The 18422-nt window shown below is 42.0% G+C and overlaps 1 protein-coding gene across 2 annotated transcripts in view; it reads right to left on the reverse strand.

Annotated features, from left to right (window-relative positions):
• Positions 1–18422, reverse strand: part of EPHA4 (EPH receptor A4) — a 150098-nt gene that overhangs the window by 68509 nt on the left and 63167 nt on the right. For both annotated transcript variants that reach the window (XM_039256908.1, XM_039256909.1), the window contains exon 4: positions 11588–11743. In XM_039256908.1, coding sequence (XP_039112839.1) covers positions 11588–11743 — 156 coding nt within the window. The remainder of the gene's footprint in view (positions 1–11587; positions 11744–18422) is intronic.

Below are 18422 nucleotides of genomic sequence, written 5' to 3' on the forward strand. Positions count from 1 at the left end.
TGACTGAGACACCTAGGCGCCCCTAATTCTAGGGACTTCAAACACACCCTGAAATGATCTAGGGGGCTCAGTCTAAGAACCCCCGATTTATATCTTCCTACAGCCCTAGATTCTAAGGTTGAAGTTACTTCTACCTTCACTGACTCAGGAAGAAATAAAATATGTGACATACTATGGCTGATTTCCTGAGTTTCTCAGTGTTTTGAAAGAAATGGGCACTGTCTTTCCTGCCACTGTGAATAAATTGAATGAACATCCATTTGCTTCACTGGTGTGAAATACTTTCTGTATGGCACAGCAGGTACTTGTGAAAGGTGCTACAATGGGTAATTATTATTTTCTAGTGGGATGTCAAGTTGCATTCGGTTGACAGGAGTTTGACAATATGAAGCCCCAAAGAAACCGTCGTCAAATTACAGCAAAAGCAAAGGACTATCATATCATATAATAAAATATCATATCATGTTATATCATAAAAGGAATCTTGATCTTCCTTAACCCAACATGTGCTCTCTTCTGGGAAAAGACCACCTTCCAGAAACAAAGCATACTTTATCCAGAGAAGTTTAGTGAATGTGACATTTAAGAAGGGCAGTATTCCAAGTATAAGAGAAAATTCTAGTAACTCTACAAATCTTAGTTCTTCTCCCTTGTGTATTAGATGAAACTATAATTCCTGAGTAGTTTAGAGCACGCACTGGTTTACGTCAGGATTTAAAGTGGCCCCTGTAGGAGACCCCCATGTGAACACATCCACATGAAATCTATAGGAGCCTTACTTAGGTCATTGAAAAGGGATCAGCCAACACTGAACCTAAAGTCATAAATGCCTCTGATTTGAAGGAGGAGCTTGGTATAAACCATTCCATGGAAAGTCAAGGGCAAGCTAAGTGCTCCCTATGTACCCCACCCCCAACCCACACGTCAGATAAATGCATTTTTTCCCCCAATTTTATAGGTAGCAACTGGAATTTCAGAAAAAGTTTAGAAACCTAAAAGATGGATGCTGTGATCACTGCAGTTAGAAGTGGGTTCTTCTGAAGGTTTTAAATCTGTATGGACACAAGGTATAATATGCCACAGAACCCCCCAATTTGCAATTTCTTATAACAACTGTTAAAATGCTAACAGACTCTGGGGCCAGGGGGGAAAAGTCAAGTTGAAAATTCCCATTATTAGCACAACTCTAGACACACAACTCATATATTTTAGACATGGTAGCTCCACTTGCAATTCTCTCCCCCTGGCTTTTTCAATAGCTGTCTCCTTACCCCTCAGGGGGGTCTCAGCTCAGATCCTCCCTCCTCCCTCCTGACTCCTCCACGCAAAGCAGAATGCTCCCCTTTCCTCCACTGTGCTGTATCACATGGTCTTTTTTCCTTCTTGTGAGAATTTTAGATCATCCTACTTATTATTCATATTCCAATTAGAACAGAAATATTTATTCTGGTTCATGAGAGTATCCCCAGCCCTTAGGAAGGTGCCAAGCATATAATAGATATTCATTAAGTGTCTACTGCATAAGTTAACAAATTAATGACGATTCTTTAACCCAGTTCAGCTCCATCCTCAGAAGCGTCACCACTAGAGCACTTGTGTATGTTGCAAAAGCATATTTCAGGGGTGCATGGGTGACTCAGTTGCTTGAGCATCGACTCTTGATTTCAGTTCAGGTCATGATCCCAGGGTATTGGATCGAGCCCCACACTGGGCTCTGCGTTGAGTGTGGAGCCTGCTTAAGATTCTCTCTCCCTTTGCACTTCTCCCCCCTCCCCTCTAAAAAGAAAGAGGGGTGCTTGGTTGGCTCAGTGGGTTGCATGTCTATGACTCTTGACTTAGGCTCAGGTCATGATCCCAGGGTCATGGGACTGAGCCCCACATCGGGCTCCCCACTCAGCATGGAGCCTATTTAAGATTCTCTCTCTCCCTCTGCCCCTCTCCTTTGCTCTCACTTTCTCACTCTCTCTACAAAAAATAAATAAATAAAGACATTTCTGAAAATAAACAAAATAGCATATTCCAAAAAGAAAAAAAAAAAAGGCAATCACAAGCTAGAAGGTTGAAAACCTTCAAATCTGCAACCAGAGCAATGAGATAGTTGATAGGAAGACAAAATAGCTGGGTTCGTGTAAAGAGTGGCTTCCAGAACTATCACAGACATTTAATACTTAACTGATTTTTAATCACCATTTTAAAATTCAATGCCTGAGCCATGAAATTAATTCTGGATGTGGAAAGAAACATCCCCCAAGAGCATGGGCAGAAACCTGACTCTTAAATGATCAATGTCTTCAAATGCTACTACTGTCACCCTACAAAAACACCAAGGCAACCAGTATAAGACATCCCTTCTGAGGAAGAGGCGCCATGGGGTCTCGAGTTGCACTTCATAAGGCTTCATTAATCATGTACAACTTTTGGACTGTCAATAATACTTCAGTGCCTTAGCTGTAAAACCTTCCAACCCTTCAGATAAGCCTGCGTTAATCTCTCTCCAGCTGAAAGACAGGCTGTAACGCGGAGTCAACAGTTGGGGTGTGTAAGTTTTGACTGAAATGAAGCCCATGCTTCCTCCCCCGACAGTTGTATATGTTGCCACCATTAATTGCTTTCTCTCAGTCCTCAAGGCTGTGGGTTTGTTTACACAAAGACTGCTGTTCGGAGACACCTCTTCTGAGATAGATGGACGGGGCAGTTTATGTGTTTTAATGATGAGTAGGGCCAAAGCATAACTGCCCATTATTAAAAAACAGAACTATTTGGATGCATTCATCAGTTGTCACTCCATGAAAAATTCTTGGCTTCACTTCAGGGTAACTTCTTGCTGCAATTGTGTCCCTGCCTCTTTTTCTGATGTATCTACTTTAACATCCTCCTCTCCAGAAACCTGTCTTTACTGGACTCATTGAGGTTGTGGCTTATTTATCTGAAGAGGACTAGTTTATGGCTGAAGTACCTTAAAAGGAAACTCTCCATTAGCCATGAGGAAGCCATAATGTGAAAGACAGAGAAAAGCGCTTGGTTTTGTTGTTTTTTTCCAAAATTATGAGCAGTTTGCTTTAGAATTAGCCAGACTGTGAATTAATTTACATTTCTTGCAAAGTGGGTTTTTCATACTTTATCTTATTTCATCCTCATAATAAAGCCTGACAAAGAGCATTTATTAGCCTCATCAATCTGATGACCAACATGAAGAGAAGTTAAGCAAGTTGCCTAAATGAATACATTTCAAATGTGCAAAGGTACTGTGACCAGAAAGTCTGATTTTGAGGCTATAATGACCCTTGTCACAAAGATACAAGGAATCCAAAGAAGGAAAAAGAAGAAAGAAAGCACAACCCTGAGCTTTTTGTGGACCATTCCTCCCTTTCACACTTCACCCCAGAATCACACTTCTAGCTTCCCGTCCTTCATGCTGAAATTTGCTGCTATGATTTCCTAGATGGTGCTCTCGTCTTCATTGAGTTATGCTCTCTCTCTGGTCCTAACTTCCACTCAAGAGGGCAATTAGGAGCTCCTGTTAAAGGCTTTTTTCTGGGGTGGTGGGGTGGGGGGAGGTCACACGAAGGGTGGGGGGCAATCATATCAGTGCAATGAGACTCTTCTCTCAGTTCATCTTCTGTTGAGCTGTAGATCGCATGTAGAATAAGAGTCAACTATGGGAGGAAAATAAAAATACTGATAGCAAAGAAGGGATCCAGTTCTCTCCCCAGGGGATCTCAGCAGAATGTATAATTGACCCTGTTTCATAGAAGCATGCTGTGCACAACCACTGTATGACTTCCATGAATGGTGTCAAAAATGTTATCCAGAAATGACAGTGCTCAGTTGATAATGAGCCACTCTTAATTACTCATGGTGGTGGAAAAATTGCTATAACCTAGCTAAATGGCATTGGCAGGTGATTCAAACCTTTCACCTGGGCATACATTACATCAGTGTTCCTCATACCTATGCCATTTGCCAGCTGAATCCACATTGTACTGCTAATCCCTATAAAATGTCCTCATTGGACTGTTTATCTATATAGAATGAGAAGTAGGCTGGAGGACAGAGAGAAGGCTAAACTAGCATTGTTTTAAAACACATAATTCGATGAGAGGATACTTGATCCTTTTTAAATATCCTGAAACTTCTTCAAATTTTACAAACAACCAAACGGCAAGCGGTCACCCTGGGATCCATCCAGTCTCTTCCAGTAAGCATTACTTGCTGATCTTTTCCCCTATATCCCTGTCTTTGGACAAGAATCATACACTTGCATTCTCCAGAGGTGCTTTTTTTCTCTTAGTAGTCAAAATGCTGCAAGGCAATCCGAAAGGGAGAGACAAGGATGTGGGTAACTCATTACTGATGTCAGACTCTGAACTATTGGGATCTAACCAAATGAGCACCTTAAAATGAACCTGTTGAAGACTGCATCTGAATCATCAAAATTTCTTTGATTGTTCTTGTCTGTCTGGTATGGTCTAAGGACAGGCATATTAATCAGCTTAATAATTGATTACCAGGCAGCATGACCATATGCTGTGAACTAAAAACCCTGTCACTGAATCTGGCAATGGGGGAGTCGGTGTCTCAATCGGAGTTTTTACCCCATGACAAATGGAATGTAGTATGATAACTGTACTCTCATTTTACCAATTTGATACATGGCATGAAGTACCAAATTCCCCTGTAATCTTAGATCCACAAATTTTCATAAAAATATGTTCACAAAAATGATTGATTACAGGGATGATAAAATGCTTTATGGTTAAAGATCAACCAGTGGATTTCCTGAAACACTTATTAACAAAACTGTAGGAATCTTTTGCCTTTGTTTTCACTCCTCTACCAACTAGTCCTTCACTACAGCTAATTACACTCTCATGGATCAATTTCATAGACTGTCCTTCCTCCCATCATTATATTATTAGTTACTTGAAGCTCTAGAGCAGAAAGATATATGCTTTTGGATGGAAAAAATGTAGCTTACTTGAAACCAATGGCTGCCTTTTATGCTATGGTTTATACATCAAAGACTCATGCTAAACTTCCTTCCCAAAATCCCTTAGCCAGACTTTGAAGCATGTAAATCTTTGGGGCAGAGAATTGAACGGAACATCAGTGGCACCTTCAAGGGCTTGTTTGAAAATGGATGTGAGATTTCCAAAATTAAAGCACTTAAAAAAAAAAAGTGTCTCTCTTCTCCTGACCTTGGAAACAAGTAAGGACGATGTTATTTTAATTTGCATTCAAATTTTAACAACACAGTCACACAGCACCACTGGGATCCACACTGGCTTTCCACTGAAGACTGCTCATCATTTCATTATGGTTCATTATGTTGATAACTGTCAGAAGGCATTAGAAGTGAGGGCTTTGAGTAACAGAACTGAAATGGTAATTTTAAAACAATACACTTTCTGGAGGAAATACAGTGGTGCACTAAATTCAATTAGAAAAGGCAAATGTAAAGACAAAGTAAGGGATGTTTGCTGTTTGGAGCTAAGCTATTTCAACTTCTCTATACCCTAAACCTGCAGAAAGCTTTTTCAAATCAAGACCTTTCGTCATAGATCTTGGGAAATTTGCCCTCATTAGCTCTAAGCTCCTCCAGTATAAATTGTCTTAAAAGCTGCAAATTTGGAATATTTTAGGCCATGTCTGAGTATCAGTCAATCACGCTTTGTTTGTTTGGCACAGCTGACTGAATTATTCAAGGCCATGTACTTGGAGACAGATTTGTGAAGAGCCTTCAAGTTGGCAATCTAAAATCGTAATCTCTTATTTACAGAGCGCTCCAATCAGGAGGCTCTAATAAGTTTCATCAAACAAGTCAAATAAAGAGTACCCAAAAGCGCAAGGACAGATTTCCAACTGAAAAATACAGAAAACCATTCTGGTAATGGTGTTCAGAAGTAAAGGTGGAAAAATAACAAACTGGCCAGTTCTTTCTAGATATACAAAGCCAATTTAACTTCTTCTAGAAGGCATTTTTGTCTAATTCAGTTTGAAACCCAGTAAGGGGCTGGAAAGTTACCTCCAGTATAATATAGGTTCACTCTCCTGGATAGGGAAAGAAGATCTTTCTCACCATGATCTCTAAACTAACAACTGAATAACGAAGGTAATCAAAGTCTTCCTGCACAAGCATGTATGTAGTTCACTCTCCCAACACTACTTACTGACTGTCAGACCACATTCCTAACTACAGAGAAAGGTAAGAGGGAGGTGAAAGAGATCTGGAGTGGAGGGGTTGGTCATCAGTAGAGTAAATGATGTTAATTTCATTAATAGCAATCACATTCAAATTCCTTCTAAGAAATGATTCATGAAATTGAAAGTTCTTCATCAGCTTGACCGACATTCTTGTGTGTAGAGAGGTTTCGGTGTCTGCCTTGCTGGCAGCATCATAAAAGCCCCTGTCCCCTTCCTTGATTGATACCCCTGTCTGAGGTGAACATTTACATTTCCCTCTCGGGCAGTAACCTGGTGGGGGTGGGGGGAGGGCCTCTGGAAGAAAACACAAACAAACAAAGCTCCATGGTGAGTGTACTTGATTATGTAACCCCAACCCAAGTTGGGTTTTCTTCTGGGACTATCTTCCTAGAGTCCCCACTGCGCTAAAGAACAGCCCTGAAAGTTACAGCCATGGAAACGAGGGCCTGCTGTGTCCTGCCATCCATCAGGAAGGATCCAAATCCTTACCACCTGAAGATGGTCCACAGACCAGGAGAATCAGCATAGCTGGGAATTTGCCAGCAATGCAGCATATCAGGCCTGGCTTCTCCTGCTAACCCCTAGGTGACTTCTGTGTGCCTTCTACGTGCATTAATATTTAAGAAGCATTTCTTCCAACTCTCTATTCTAACCGGGGTGCAGATTCTTTTCTTGAAAATATTCATGATGCTTCCACAGAAATTCAGCCTATCCCGCAGGCAGCCATTTATGTTAACCTTAACCAGAAGCTCCAAGAGAAGCACTCCCAAAGATAGAGTTTATTTACCATTTAATTCTTTGAAGTTCTCAGCAGTGCACATGGTATGAAGAACTTCTTAGGTGTTTCCTTCTAAATTAGCCAGTGCTGCATGTTTTCACCTGGTCTAATCGTTCTCCAAGTGAACAAAAACCTGATTTTACAAACCAGTGGAGCAGAGTCTCTCTTTGGCTAGAAGAATGAGTCTCAGATAGTGTGTTTTATTTCTTCATTAGTGTGCCGTCACAGTGAGCGATCACTAAATGCAGGGCTGCATGAGAATGCTCGAGTTAAAGATAGCATAATGAACAAAGAAGGTGCCTGATTATCATGGCTGTCAGCACAAGGGAATTGGGTTTGTCACCTGGCTTAACCAACTGGTAAGAACTGATTAAAGGCTGGAATCGGTTTGAAAGGATCCCTGATGTTTATGTTCTTTTCTATCCCCCACATCTTGTCAAAAGAATCTGATAAAGCTGGGGGTGAGGCAAGGGGGATGGGCTTCATTCTGTGGGTTAATTTGAACAGGAGCTTATGTGGGAACTCCCACTGTCTTCTCTACTGAAATGCCTACTAAGTAGTGTCCAGGACATTCTGCAATGGCAAAAATACTCTACAGTAGTGCTGTCCAATATGGTCACCACTAGCTACCTGTGGCTAGTGAGCCCTTGAACTACGGCAAGCATAAATTGGAAACCAAATTTTAAATTTAGTGCTAGTAATTTTAAATTTAAAGAGCCACATATGCCTGGTACAGTGCAGTGCAGGAAGGGAGAAATCTAGAATAGATTATAATTTTGCTGCTTAATTTACCAGTAAACCTGTTAGCAGAATATGGTCACCCCCTCCCCCCCCGCCGGCCGATTATCCTTGTCTTCAAGGAAATCTTAAGAGTCTTACATAGTTAATGTTTATTAAATTAAAACAAAAAACACTTAAAAATAAACTCTGTAGAGAAGTGGCCTCAACTTTGTCTTTACAATGTAATTATGGGGGCAGCTTTTGAAAATGCTGATGCCTGAGTCCCATCCCCAGAGATTCTGAGTCTAGTGCAGCCACTGAGTAATTCAATCACACGGTCAAGTGAGAAAAGCTCCATAAGAGAGGCAGTCCGATGCACGGGCAATGTGCTATGTGCTATGGAGGTATGGGGGAGGAAGTGACCAGTTGAGGATAACAGACATTTGTTAGATCCCTACCATGTGCCAGACCTTTACAAATATTTTCTTATTTCATTCTTAAAACAACCCAACAGGTAGATCATGAGAATCCCATTTGACTGATGAGTAAGAGGCATGGAGGAGCTGGACAACCTCAGAACTCTGTGGTGCTAACAGCACTATGCTTCCTCCTAACTCGAGTCAGAGGGACGCAATAAACTTAGAATAACACAAAGAGTTTGAGTCAGTGAAGTGTAGGCGGCATTCCTAGAGGATGGACCAGGAGGGAAAAAGATATTGCGTTGGTATTTTCGGGGGTCTTTTGTCAATGACACAAAAAGCTACCAGTTTTCCTTTCTTCACGTTATTGAAAGCAGTCTTCGAAAAATGCAAACGTTACGTTAGTTCTTAAACCTTTTGATGCACCCAATCGCTAGCATCCATATTTTCTTGTTCTCATTTGTATCTTCAAGATAAAGTCAACAGTTCATTCCTACACAAACACAGAATGCCAAGGTTGCAGCTAGCACACTTACACACGCGGCAAAGCCTTCCAGTAACTCGGGCAAGTGGCAACGTTTGGGGGTTTCCCTAAACTCCCACGTAGCAAGCTGCAGTAGGCAGGTGATTGGCCCCTGGTCCTAGAAGGCTGCCGACAGATCAGAATCATGAGACTAAAAATACCTGGGAGCAAGAGCCAGGCCATCTTGCCATCAGAGATGAATTTTATGAGGTTCTTAACACAGTCAAGCCTCACTCTGAGAAAGGCTCGATCTGTATGGAAAGTTGGTGGTCGACGGCATGAAGCAAGTTGAAGGCAACCATCACGCAGTCTAGCCTGACTACTGCCCTTTGAGTTTGCTGGTGCCCGAAAACCCCACACCCAGGGAACTGGTGGCAGCCGGGGGGTGGGGGGTGGGGGGTGGTCAGAGGAGGAGTGTTGACCTAATCACACCTGGTGGAACCCAGGATGAGGAGACTTAGGTTGGAAAAGAAGAAGCCTGGGACTCGAGCTTATCAAACATCCATGGCCATCTAGCTAGAGAAAGTACTTAGTCTAGGGAAGGAACAGATAAAGAAAATGAAGAAATCTTGGCCCATTTATGCTTCTACCTAAGGCTGGCCTTACTATCCTCCTTCTCTCTGGAGGAAGTTTGTGTTTGACCTCGGGAAGTAGGCAAGAGAGCCTGCCTGTGATAAGAACTACGAGAACCTTCTGGTTGGGCGGCTCTATCACCAAGATAGGGTGCAGTCTTGGGCTTGTTTCTTAACATCTCGGAGCTGGCAGTTATCTCGTCTATGAAATGAAAATAATGTCTATTTTATAGATTTGTTACAATATGAGCCCTGTGATAAGGTGTATTGAAAGTGCCTTATATAGGGGCACCTGGGTGGCTCACTTGGTTAAGTGTCTGACTTCAACTCAGGTCATGATCTCACGGTTCATGGGTTTGAGCCCCATGTCGGGCTCTGTGATGACAGCCAGCTCAGAGCCTGGGGCCTGTCTTCAGAATCTGTGTCTCCCTCTCTCTGTGATCCTCCCCTGCTCATGCTGTCTCTATATCTCTCTCAAAAATAGATAAATTTTTTTTTAAAAACTGCCTGATATATTACCTGGGTATCATAAAATGGTTTTGTGTGTGTGTGTGTGTGTGTGTGTGCGTGTGTGTGTGTGTGTGTGTGTGTTTTAAGTTCATGTATTTACTTTGAGAGAGAGAGAGAAAGAGAGCAAGCTGGGGAGGGACAGAGAGAGGGGGAGAGAGAGAGAGAGAGAGAAAGAGAGAGAGAATCCCAAGCAGGCTCCACACTGCCAGTGTAGAGCTCAATGCGGGGTTCCACTCACAGAACCATAAGATCATAACCAGACTGAAGTCTAGAGTCAGATGCTTAACTGACTGAGCCACCCAGCTGCCCCATTCTTCTTGTTATTTATTTTTTTTTAGAGAGAGAGAGAAAGCTCATGTGTGTGAGCAGGGGAGGGGCAGGAGGAAAAGAGATAGAATCTCAGGCAGGCTCTATGCTTAGCCCAGAGCCCGACATGGATCATGACCTGATCCGAAATCAAGTCAGACATTTAACTGACTGAGCCACCCAGGCGCCTCTATAAAATGGTTCTTACTGCTGCTGTCATTGTCATCTCTGGCTATAAAAGAAACTCTGGCGGGTCTGGCAATCTCAGTACAAATTTAAGATGCATCTGAAATTTTGTCCCACTCCTTTTAAGGGTGGTACTTGACTTCACCAGACCATGGCCTCACAGCGAGAAAATACTTCTATCTGGAGAGGTTTTGGCTCCAGGCCAGCCAAGATGGAATTTATAACAGGGAACAAAACAGTAACAGCCGTACACATAGTAAAAGCTAAAATATACTGAGTAACATCCCATTTTGCATTTATATACTAATGTGGCCGACATGACAGTACTAAATACCAACAACGATGATGGAGGTACTATTATTATTATTTTTTTAAAATAGTTTATTGTCAAGTGGGTTTCCGTATAACACCCAGTGCTCATTCCCACAAGTGCCCGATGGAGGTACTATTATTAACTCCATTCTACGGATGAGGAAATGGAGACTGAAAGTTAGGAGACTAAAAAGTCAATCTGCTACTAACTGGGGCTGGTGTGGTCGGGGGGGAGGGGAGGAGGATGTTGGAAACAAAGGCAGAACGTGTGGGAACCCTGTGTGCCTGCTCATAGGCTCGGTCCCTCTACACACTGACTCACTCAATAGAAGCACCATGGGTGGAATGCCTGGGCCCGCCATTGCCTGTCCTGGTCAAGGTCACAGTCGCAGCAGGTCCTGTGAAGCCCACAGTGCTGGTGAAAGCAAAGGGAACACTAGCAGCACTGTCCATAGACAGTGTGAGAACAGATTTCTCTGCTCCTCTGCATACCCAGGGGCCAGCCCCATCCGTTCATTAGCCCAGCATTTATTGAGTGCCTATCATTAAACAAGCATTTATTAGGATCCGGGCCTAAATGTTATGAACACAAAACTATGAGGAAAGAGGGAAGAAGGGTAATGACAACTCAAGCCATGACGTCAGTGCCCACACTGAAACCACAGCCCACACGCGATCCCATCCTCGGAACCCTGCCCGGTACCTGCTTCCCCCGAAGCAGCTGTCAGGCTTTCCCAAGACTCCTTAAGGAAATGGTCAAGCCATGTATATAAATTCCAATCTCAGCTCTAAGCACACTGTCAGACAACCCCTGAACGTTCCATCTCTGCTCCACAAAGTAGCTTGTCCGCAGCTGTGCATTTCGAAGGCAGCCCGCACAACGAGAAAGATACTTCCTTTTCATAACCATTATCCCCTGCTAGGAATAAGAAAAGATTCATATTTGATCGAATTCGCCCCCTGCATGGTTTTCTCGGGAGCAGACCTGGCTGTGCCTTGCAAGATGGTAACGAAAGCAGTTGGCGTCAAAGAAACGAGACAGAAACACACAACTTACGGGTGCAGGGCATAGAGGCCGCGTCGTTGTCGGCTCTGAAAAAGCCTCGGTCACAGGTGCAAGATGTGGCTCCTTCCCAGACTGAGTAGCTATGGGGTGGGCACTTGGCGCAGGTGGTGTCGGTGGAGAGGGACTTGTAATATCCAATTTTGCAGGCTATAGGAAAGAAGGAAACACAAACCAATATAAACCACCACTAACAGAGCAGAGCAAAACGTCATCCCCTTGATCCAGAAGAAGGGATGCATTTTTGTGACTCGCTCGTAAGCACCTGGCTTCAGACACAGGTAAAGCAATGAAAAATATCAACTGGTTACAGTCATTAAAGGTCATTACAGTCCTGGTCAGGGGGCAAGGCGCCCTATGGGAGGCATTTTCTTAAAACCGGTGGTAGCAATAAAATTACAGTTATGTTTACCAGGCGCTTGCTGCATGCAGGTACGCCGCTTATATGCACGATGGTGTTCAATCCCTATGAACACCTTCTGCACAGGTACTGTTTAGCTCTCCCTTAGAAATTAGCAATACCGGCTTTGAAAAGTCAACTCTTGGTAGCAGACCACGCGTCGGGTAAATGTCAGGGACTAGCTTTGACCCAAGTGTTCTGCCCTCAAAACCTATACTCTTGGCTACATGCTATGGAATCTGAGAGCGTGGTCTTGAACCAACAGTTGGAAATGTACCCAAATGCTCACACAAAACAAAAAAATTACTGGTGATTATTTCCTAATTACAGGCGCAAACAGAATCAAAGCAAAAGACCTACAAAAGCAACTAGGCATAAAAGAAAAGAGTTGGTAAGACGTGGGTCAGGATTTCAAGGGAAAGTAATATAAAGGACCAGCTGCAGCTTCTGGAGTATAACACACTAAGATTTTTTTTTAAAGATCAGCCGATATTTTATGTTTATTTTCAAATTAGTAAAACCCTCCTGTTTTTCCCTCTCTCCATTTTTTCAACCCCCCCCCCTTACTTTCTATGCACACACACCCTAAGTGACTGCTGCAGAGAACATGGGCCATATAGTTCTTTATGCACCTGACATGCTTTCCATGACTTCATCTTTGCAAACATCACACTGACACCAACGGAGGCTTTTCCTAATGTGGAAAATCTCAATAATTCTGGGAAACCTCACAGTAAAAAATAATTAATAGAGCCTTGCTACCCCCCGCATTTTCTCCCCATGCCCTTCACCATCACCTCCCAAATCTGTCTCAACCTGAAATAAAAATTGACCAACACCATCAGTAGTAAACCCACAGCAAAAAGGCCCACAAAAATAAAGTTGTTTCATACGATCAGAGGTTTAAACAAAAAAGGTGACAGATGCCAACCACCTTTCTGGGATGATTCAATTTCAATGTGGTTCCTTTATCTCATCCTTAATATGTTTCCTAAACTATCAAAAATACCAGCTGGGAGAAGAGCCCTTTAGGCATTTTCTATCAGCCTGACCACTAAAGGAAGACTGATGAAGCCAGCAACCCAGCAGATTCTACTCAAATGAATACACACACACAAAAAAGAGATCCACAAAATTGTGTGAGTCTCTGAGGAGATACAGCCACATTCCCTTGTCTCATTACTCATCCCTCAAGCATCTATATGGCTTCTAGTGGGAGTTTAGGCCTTCCCGTTGCACATCATGCTGGTATTTTCTTATTCATGCCCTCGTACTGGCAAGCAGAAAAGGAGTTTAGCAGAAGCTCCAGAAAGGCACAGTTATTTCACTATTATAACTAAAGTTGTTTATGGAATTTCCTTTAACGAGCCAAAACTTTATGATGTGTGGAGCCCCGACAATAAAAGTGCTAGGAGATCAATCTCTCCCTTATTTGCTTTCGTCTTTCACTGGACCGGAGAATCTTAGAAAAACAGGTTGCTCCAATGACCGAGATTTATGTGTCTCCAGTTTACACACATCACATAATTAGGTATGGTTCAATATGTAAGGTGCTATTTGGTCATGCTTAAGATGGCCCTAGGGTTTCGATTAAAATCAGAAACACCAGCTTTGGGAGAAAGATGCACCGAGGGTCAAGCCTGTCCTTCCCACATCAAACACAGTGGGTCCCTGAACTAGAAACAAATCCACTGGGTCCTGTCAGTCACTCAGTCACAGCCAACGAAGCCAAGTTGTGGAAACCCGGTGCCGGATTTGGTAGAGCTAGGACTGCCAAGAAGGCATAAGTCGCTTTATTAACCCACATCTGGATAGTGGGTTAAAATTCTCCATGTTCCTGGGGCACCTGGGTGGCTCAGTCAAGTGTTGCGGCTCAGGTCAGGATCTCGTGGTTTCGCGAGTTTGAGCCCCACATCAGGCTCTGAGCTGTTGGCCTGTTTCGGATTCTGTGTCTCCCTCTATCTATGCCCCTCACCCAGTTGTTCTCTTTCTCCCTCAAAAAAAAAAAAAAAAAAAAAGTAAAAAAAACCTTTAATTCTCTATGTTCCTGATGATCCTTAGGCACCTCAATTTCATCAGGCAGCAAAATCTAAAACCTCACAATGGGAGTGGAAGAGTGACAAGAAAAATTGGCCTATAATTGATTCATCTCAACATAAAAACAGAGCACATTCGAAAAGTTGTAAGGAAGAGAAAAACAGGCTACTGCTATTTCCTCAACTTCTATTCTGATCAGACTACTTCCAGTTAAAACATTAAATTCAGAGTTCAAAAAAGTCAAATTAGAAGATGTCTTGAATTTCTTAAAGTTCCAAAATTAGTTGTATATTTATGTTAATTTAAGGGAAAAATGAGATCGCAACTTTATATTTCGTCTACGTTTTCTTGAAGCTGCTATGAATGCATTAGCAAGAGCAAGTATATGTGAATTCATTTGTAGAATACGGAGTTTTATACCTATTTGGAAAATTGAAGGCTGTTGTGTTTTAAACACACTGACTATTTTTACTCTCTTTGCCTCTTGCTTTTTACAAGTGCAAGGAAAAATACCAAATTGTCTTTGTGCTATTCTCGGCAGCCCTTGCTGCCCTTAACACATTCCTTTGTCTTCAACTACATTAAGACCATGTTATTAATATTTCAGGATTCTTAGAAAGGATCTCTCAAAATATAGTAGTGGTTTTTCATGCACATGGCCATTTTGCTGCCTATGTTCAAAATGACCCAGTAAATTGACAGTTGAGTACATTTCTTTGCTCTTGTGGTTCACAATCTTCCAGCATTCGGTGCATGAATGTGGAAGTGCATCCCATATTATTCACCACCTATTTGCATCTTAAAAATTTCACTGCATCTTTCATTCTAAACAAAATCCCCATGAAAGGTGTATTCGGTGTAGCAAGCATTGACACGTGTTGTGATCTTCCATCATTCTCCTGTAGGTGAGAACTCTTCCAGTGGATTTTTGAATGGTGATGGCTTGGGAAGCAAGTCAGGAATGAGTCAAATTGTACACCCAAGAGCGTGTGCAATTCCTTTTGCCCCCTGGCTGGAAGGAAGGAGCACCTTATTTGGCCTTTCAGATACGTCATTGTGGGAAGATTAGTTCACATGGGCAGTGCAAACTTTGAATGCACTTCCTTTAGCTTCGCTTTAATTAGCGCTTTCTGCTGACTTTAAATAAAAGGAGAAGACAAATGAGGACAAGAGAATGAAAAACTCTTTTCTTTTCTTTCATTGGCTTATCCAACACCATCACGAGTTGCATTTTAAGGATAGGCTTCTATAGAAGTTTCCCTGTGGAATACGTAAACATAATAATTTCTGGTTAAACACAAAACCAAAAATGTACTTAAGATAATGTAGTATCTTTAGGATTTTTTGGTGCATAGATGATTGACATGAGGAGCAATGGCAAATTCAAGTAGCGAGTTAAACCCACTCTTTAAAACCATTGTATATAGATGTTGTGATCATTTTCCTCCTTCTTAGAGAAATAAGAACTGTCTTTATAGCTCATTTTTAAACAATTTTGGTTGTAAGAATAGCGAATAATAACAGCACCTGTGATGATATATCAAGCACTTACGGTGTTCAGACGCATTATTTTATTTAATCGTCCCAACAATCCTGTGAACTTGAGACTTTATCACTATTCCCAGTTTGCAAGTGAAGAAACTGAGGGTTTTAAGTAACTTGTCTGAGGTCACGCAATTAAGTGATAGTATCTAACCCCAGCTCGTGTTTTGATAAAAGTTTTTATGTAGTTACCTAGGGTTAATACTGACCTGCAGGAAAAATCTGACGCAGATACAATGGAGTACAAAAGAACTGAGGATGGTCCCAACTTCCGTTTGTCCCCACAGACCATCCTGTAGCTGCCTTCTCAACCACTGCCATGCTTTGCATTCTGCGAACCAGTTTCCAAAGGCTCTCCCAGCTGCACTGGCCAGTACAATGACTTTATGCCACAGGCAGCTACTGACCTGGTGCTAAGCAGGCTACAGGTGGATTTCAAAGGCGTAGTACCGCAAAAGAAAAGTCCCTTATTAATCGTTTTTATGCTGATTACATATTGAAGCAAAAATGCAGTGGGTATATCAAGTTAAAAAATGTATCATTAAAATTAACTTCACCTTGTAGATCTCACTTTTTTCTCATGAGCTTACTAAACTTAAATTACCTAAGAGGCTTGCATTCTATTTCTGTTGGACGGTGCTACTCGCAAAGGCCGCCATAGTAAGGCGCGTGTGGATGCGCGCGCATGCGCACAGGGACTCGAGTAAAGGCGGTGCGGAAAGCGCCGGGGCGTGAATCCCAGCCAGCCAAGCAGCTTTGTAAAGTTTAACCAGAGCCCGCTTCAGAGAATCGGATCTGTTTCGATTTAAATGCGGCTCTCAGCCACCTTGCTGATTTGAAAAACCTAATTTTGGCTGAAGTACTAATAAAAAGACACAAATGGGTTAAAAATTACTTTCCTAGGTAACAAATCTGCATTTCAATACAGAGCGTCCTGAAGGTCAGAGCTGAAATTCCAGCAGTGGCTCTTTGGGGAAAATTTGAAACTTTTTTTTTTTTTTTTTTTTGTTAAACATGATTTTTGGCAGAGAGAGAGAGAAAGAGAGGAGAGGGTGAGGGGCAGAGAGAGAGGGAGAAGGAGGATCCAATGTGGACTCTGCACTAAGAGCCTAACGCAGAGGAAAACTCACCAGGGGCTGGAACTTACTAACAGCGTGGTGATCGTGACCTGAGCCACCCAGGACACCGGAAATTTGAACCTTCTACGCAAACTAGTCTCCAGTGAACAGTTGGCTCTGGGGAGCCTATGCGTCCCTCCAGCCTCTTCATGTAGGCATGACATTCTGCACACACTTCCAAATCAGTTCCGTGGGGACACTGCCTTACGTGTACTGGCTCCCACAGTAAATCTGGTAGGTTTGGAGAATCTACTTTAGAAATATCAGAGTCACTTTTAAAGGGCATTATCAAACTCAGTTCTCTGACTGTTTACTCGCTAGACCACTACCTGAATAATTTAAGAAAAATGATGGGAAAGGAAAACAATCTGTCAGATAAGCTTTCTGCTTTTTTAGTTTTTATAACAACACGCAAGCCCCAGCCATCTTTGGGGAAGCTGTGAGCATGAACAGTTTTCCCACTGTATAGACGGGAAAACTGAGGCAAACAAAGTTAGGGATTTGCCCCAGGTGCGCTTGATTTTCTAACCTAGGCAGTATGGACTGAATTACTGTACTCATGGGTGGAGATAGAGAAACAGGGCTCTGTTTGGGGGCGCCTCTGATCAGATTTCACTTCCCAATAGGAAAACATGGCTAAACACTGGCAAATCCACATTGTCCAACTTATCTGAATCCCAAAACTTGTTTTACTGATACACATGGAGAATAATAGAACATCTGAGTTTTTGAAGGAACCTTAAAAAATCAACTAGTCTGGGGATTGGCAAACATTTCTGTAAAAAGCCAAACAGTAAATAATTTAGGCTTTGTAGGCCAAGGGGAAGATTGAGAATATTAAGAAGGTATTTATATTGCAAGATAAAATTCCAACATATTTTCTTTATTTTTTTAAAAAATTAAAATTATTTTGATGGGATTCAAAATTAAATAGTAATAATTAAGTCACTTTTAAAAAAATACAGATTTACTGTTGGTAAGAATGAAATTCTTTTTTTATTTTAATTTTTTTAGTGTTTATTTTTAAGAGAGAGAGACAGAGCGCGAGTGGAGGAGGGACAGAAAGAGAAGACACGAATCCCAAGCAGGCTCCCAGGATCTGAGCTGTCAGCACAGAGCCTGACGTGGGGATCAAACTCACAAACCATGTGATCATGACCTGAGCCAAAGTTGGACGCTCAACTGACTGAGCCACCCAGGCACCCCAAGAAGGAAATTCTTATCTGGAAAGATAACATTTCACTTATTTAGGTTTCAAAGACAGTATTCCCTATTATCAAATTGATTGCAAATGCCATCTCTAAAAAACATCCTTAGCTCTCAGACCATACGAAAACAGGTGGCAGGCCTGAGGGCCCTACTTTGCTGACACTTGATCTAGTCCAACACACTCATTTTCAAGATGAATGACTAGTTGGTAGTTTCTTCTAGAGCATTCCATGACTAAGTCTGGAATCCAAATTTCTGTAGTCTTGTTACTCTGTAGGGCCTCCCTTAGTTTTGAACGCTGAAGCTTAATTTAAAAAAAAAAAACCCTATCTTACCATTGTTGCAGAAGACAAAAGTTTCCATCAACCATCTTACTGGAAGACTGGCTCGACTCAGTAAAATCCACTTTTGAAATAATTTTCTTGGTTGAAGGCTGTCTAATTTGATTTGGGGGACAATATCACTTAGATGCTATAAAGTTTTGCAATTACACATTATGATTGATTTTAACTTTGTATTGTTT

The sequence above is a fragment of the Hyaena hyaena genome, unplaced genomic scaffold, assembly GCF_003009895.1.
Source record: "Hyaena hyaena isolate Hyena2069 unplaced genomic scaffold, ASM300989v1 scaffold_595, whole genome shotgun sequence".
Classification (NCBI taxonomy): Eukaryota; Metazoa; Chordata; class Mammalia; order Carnivora; family Hyaenidae; genus Hyaena; species Hyaena hyaena.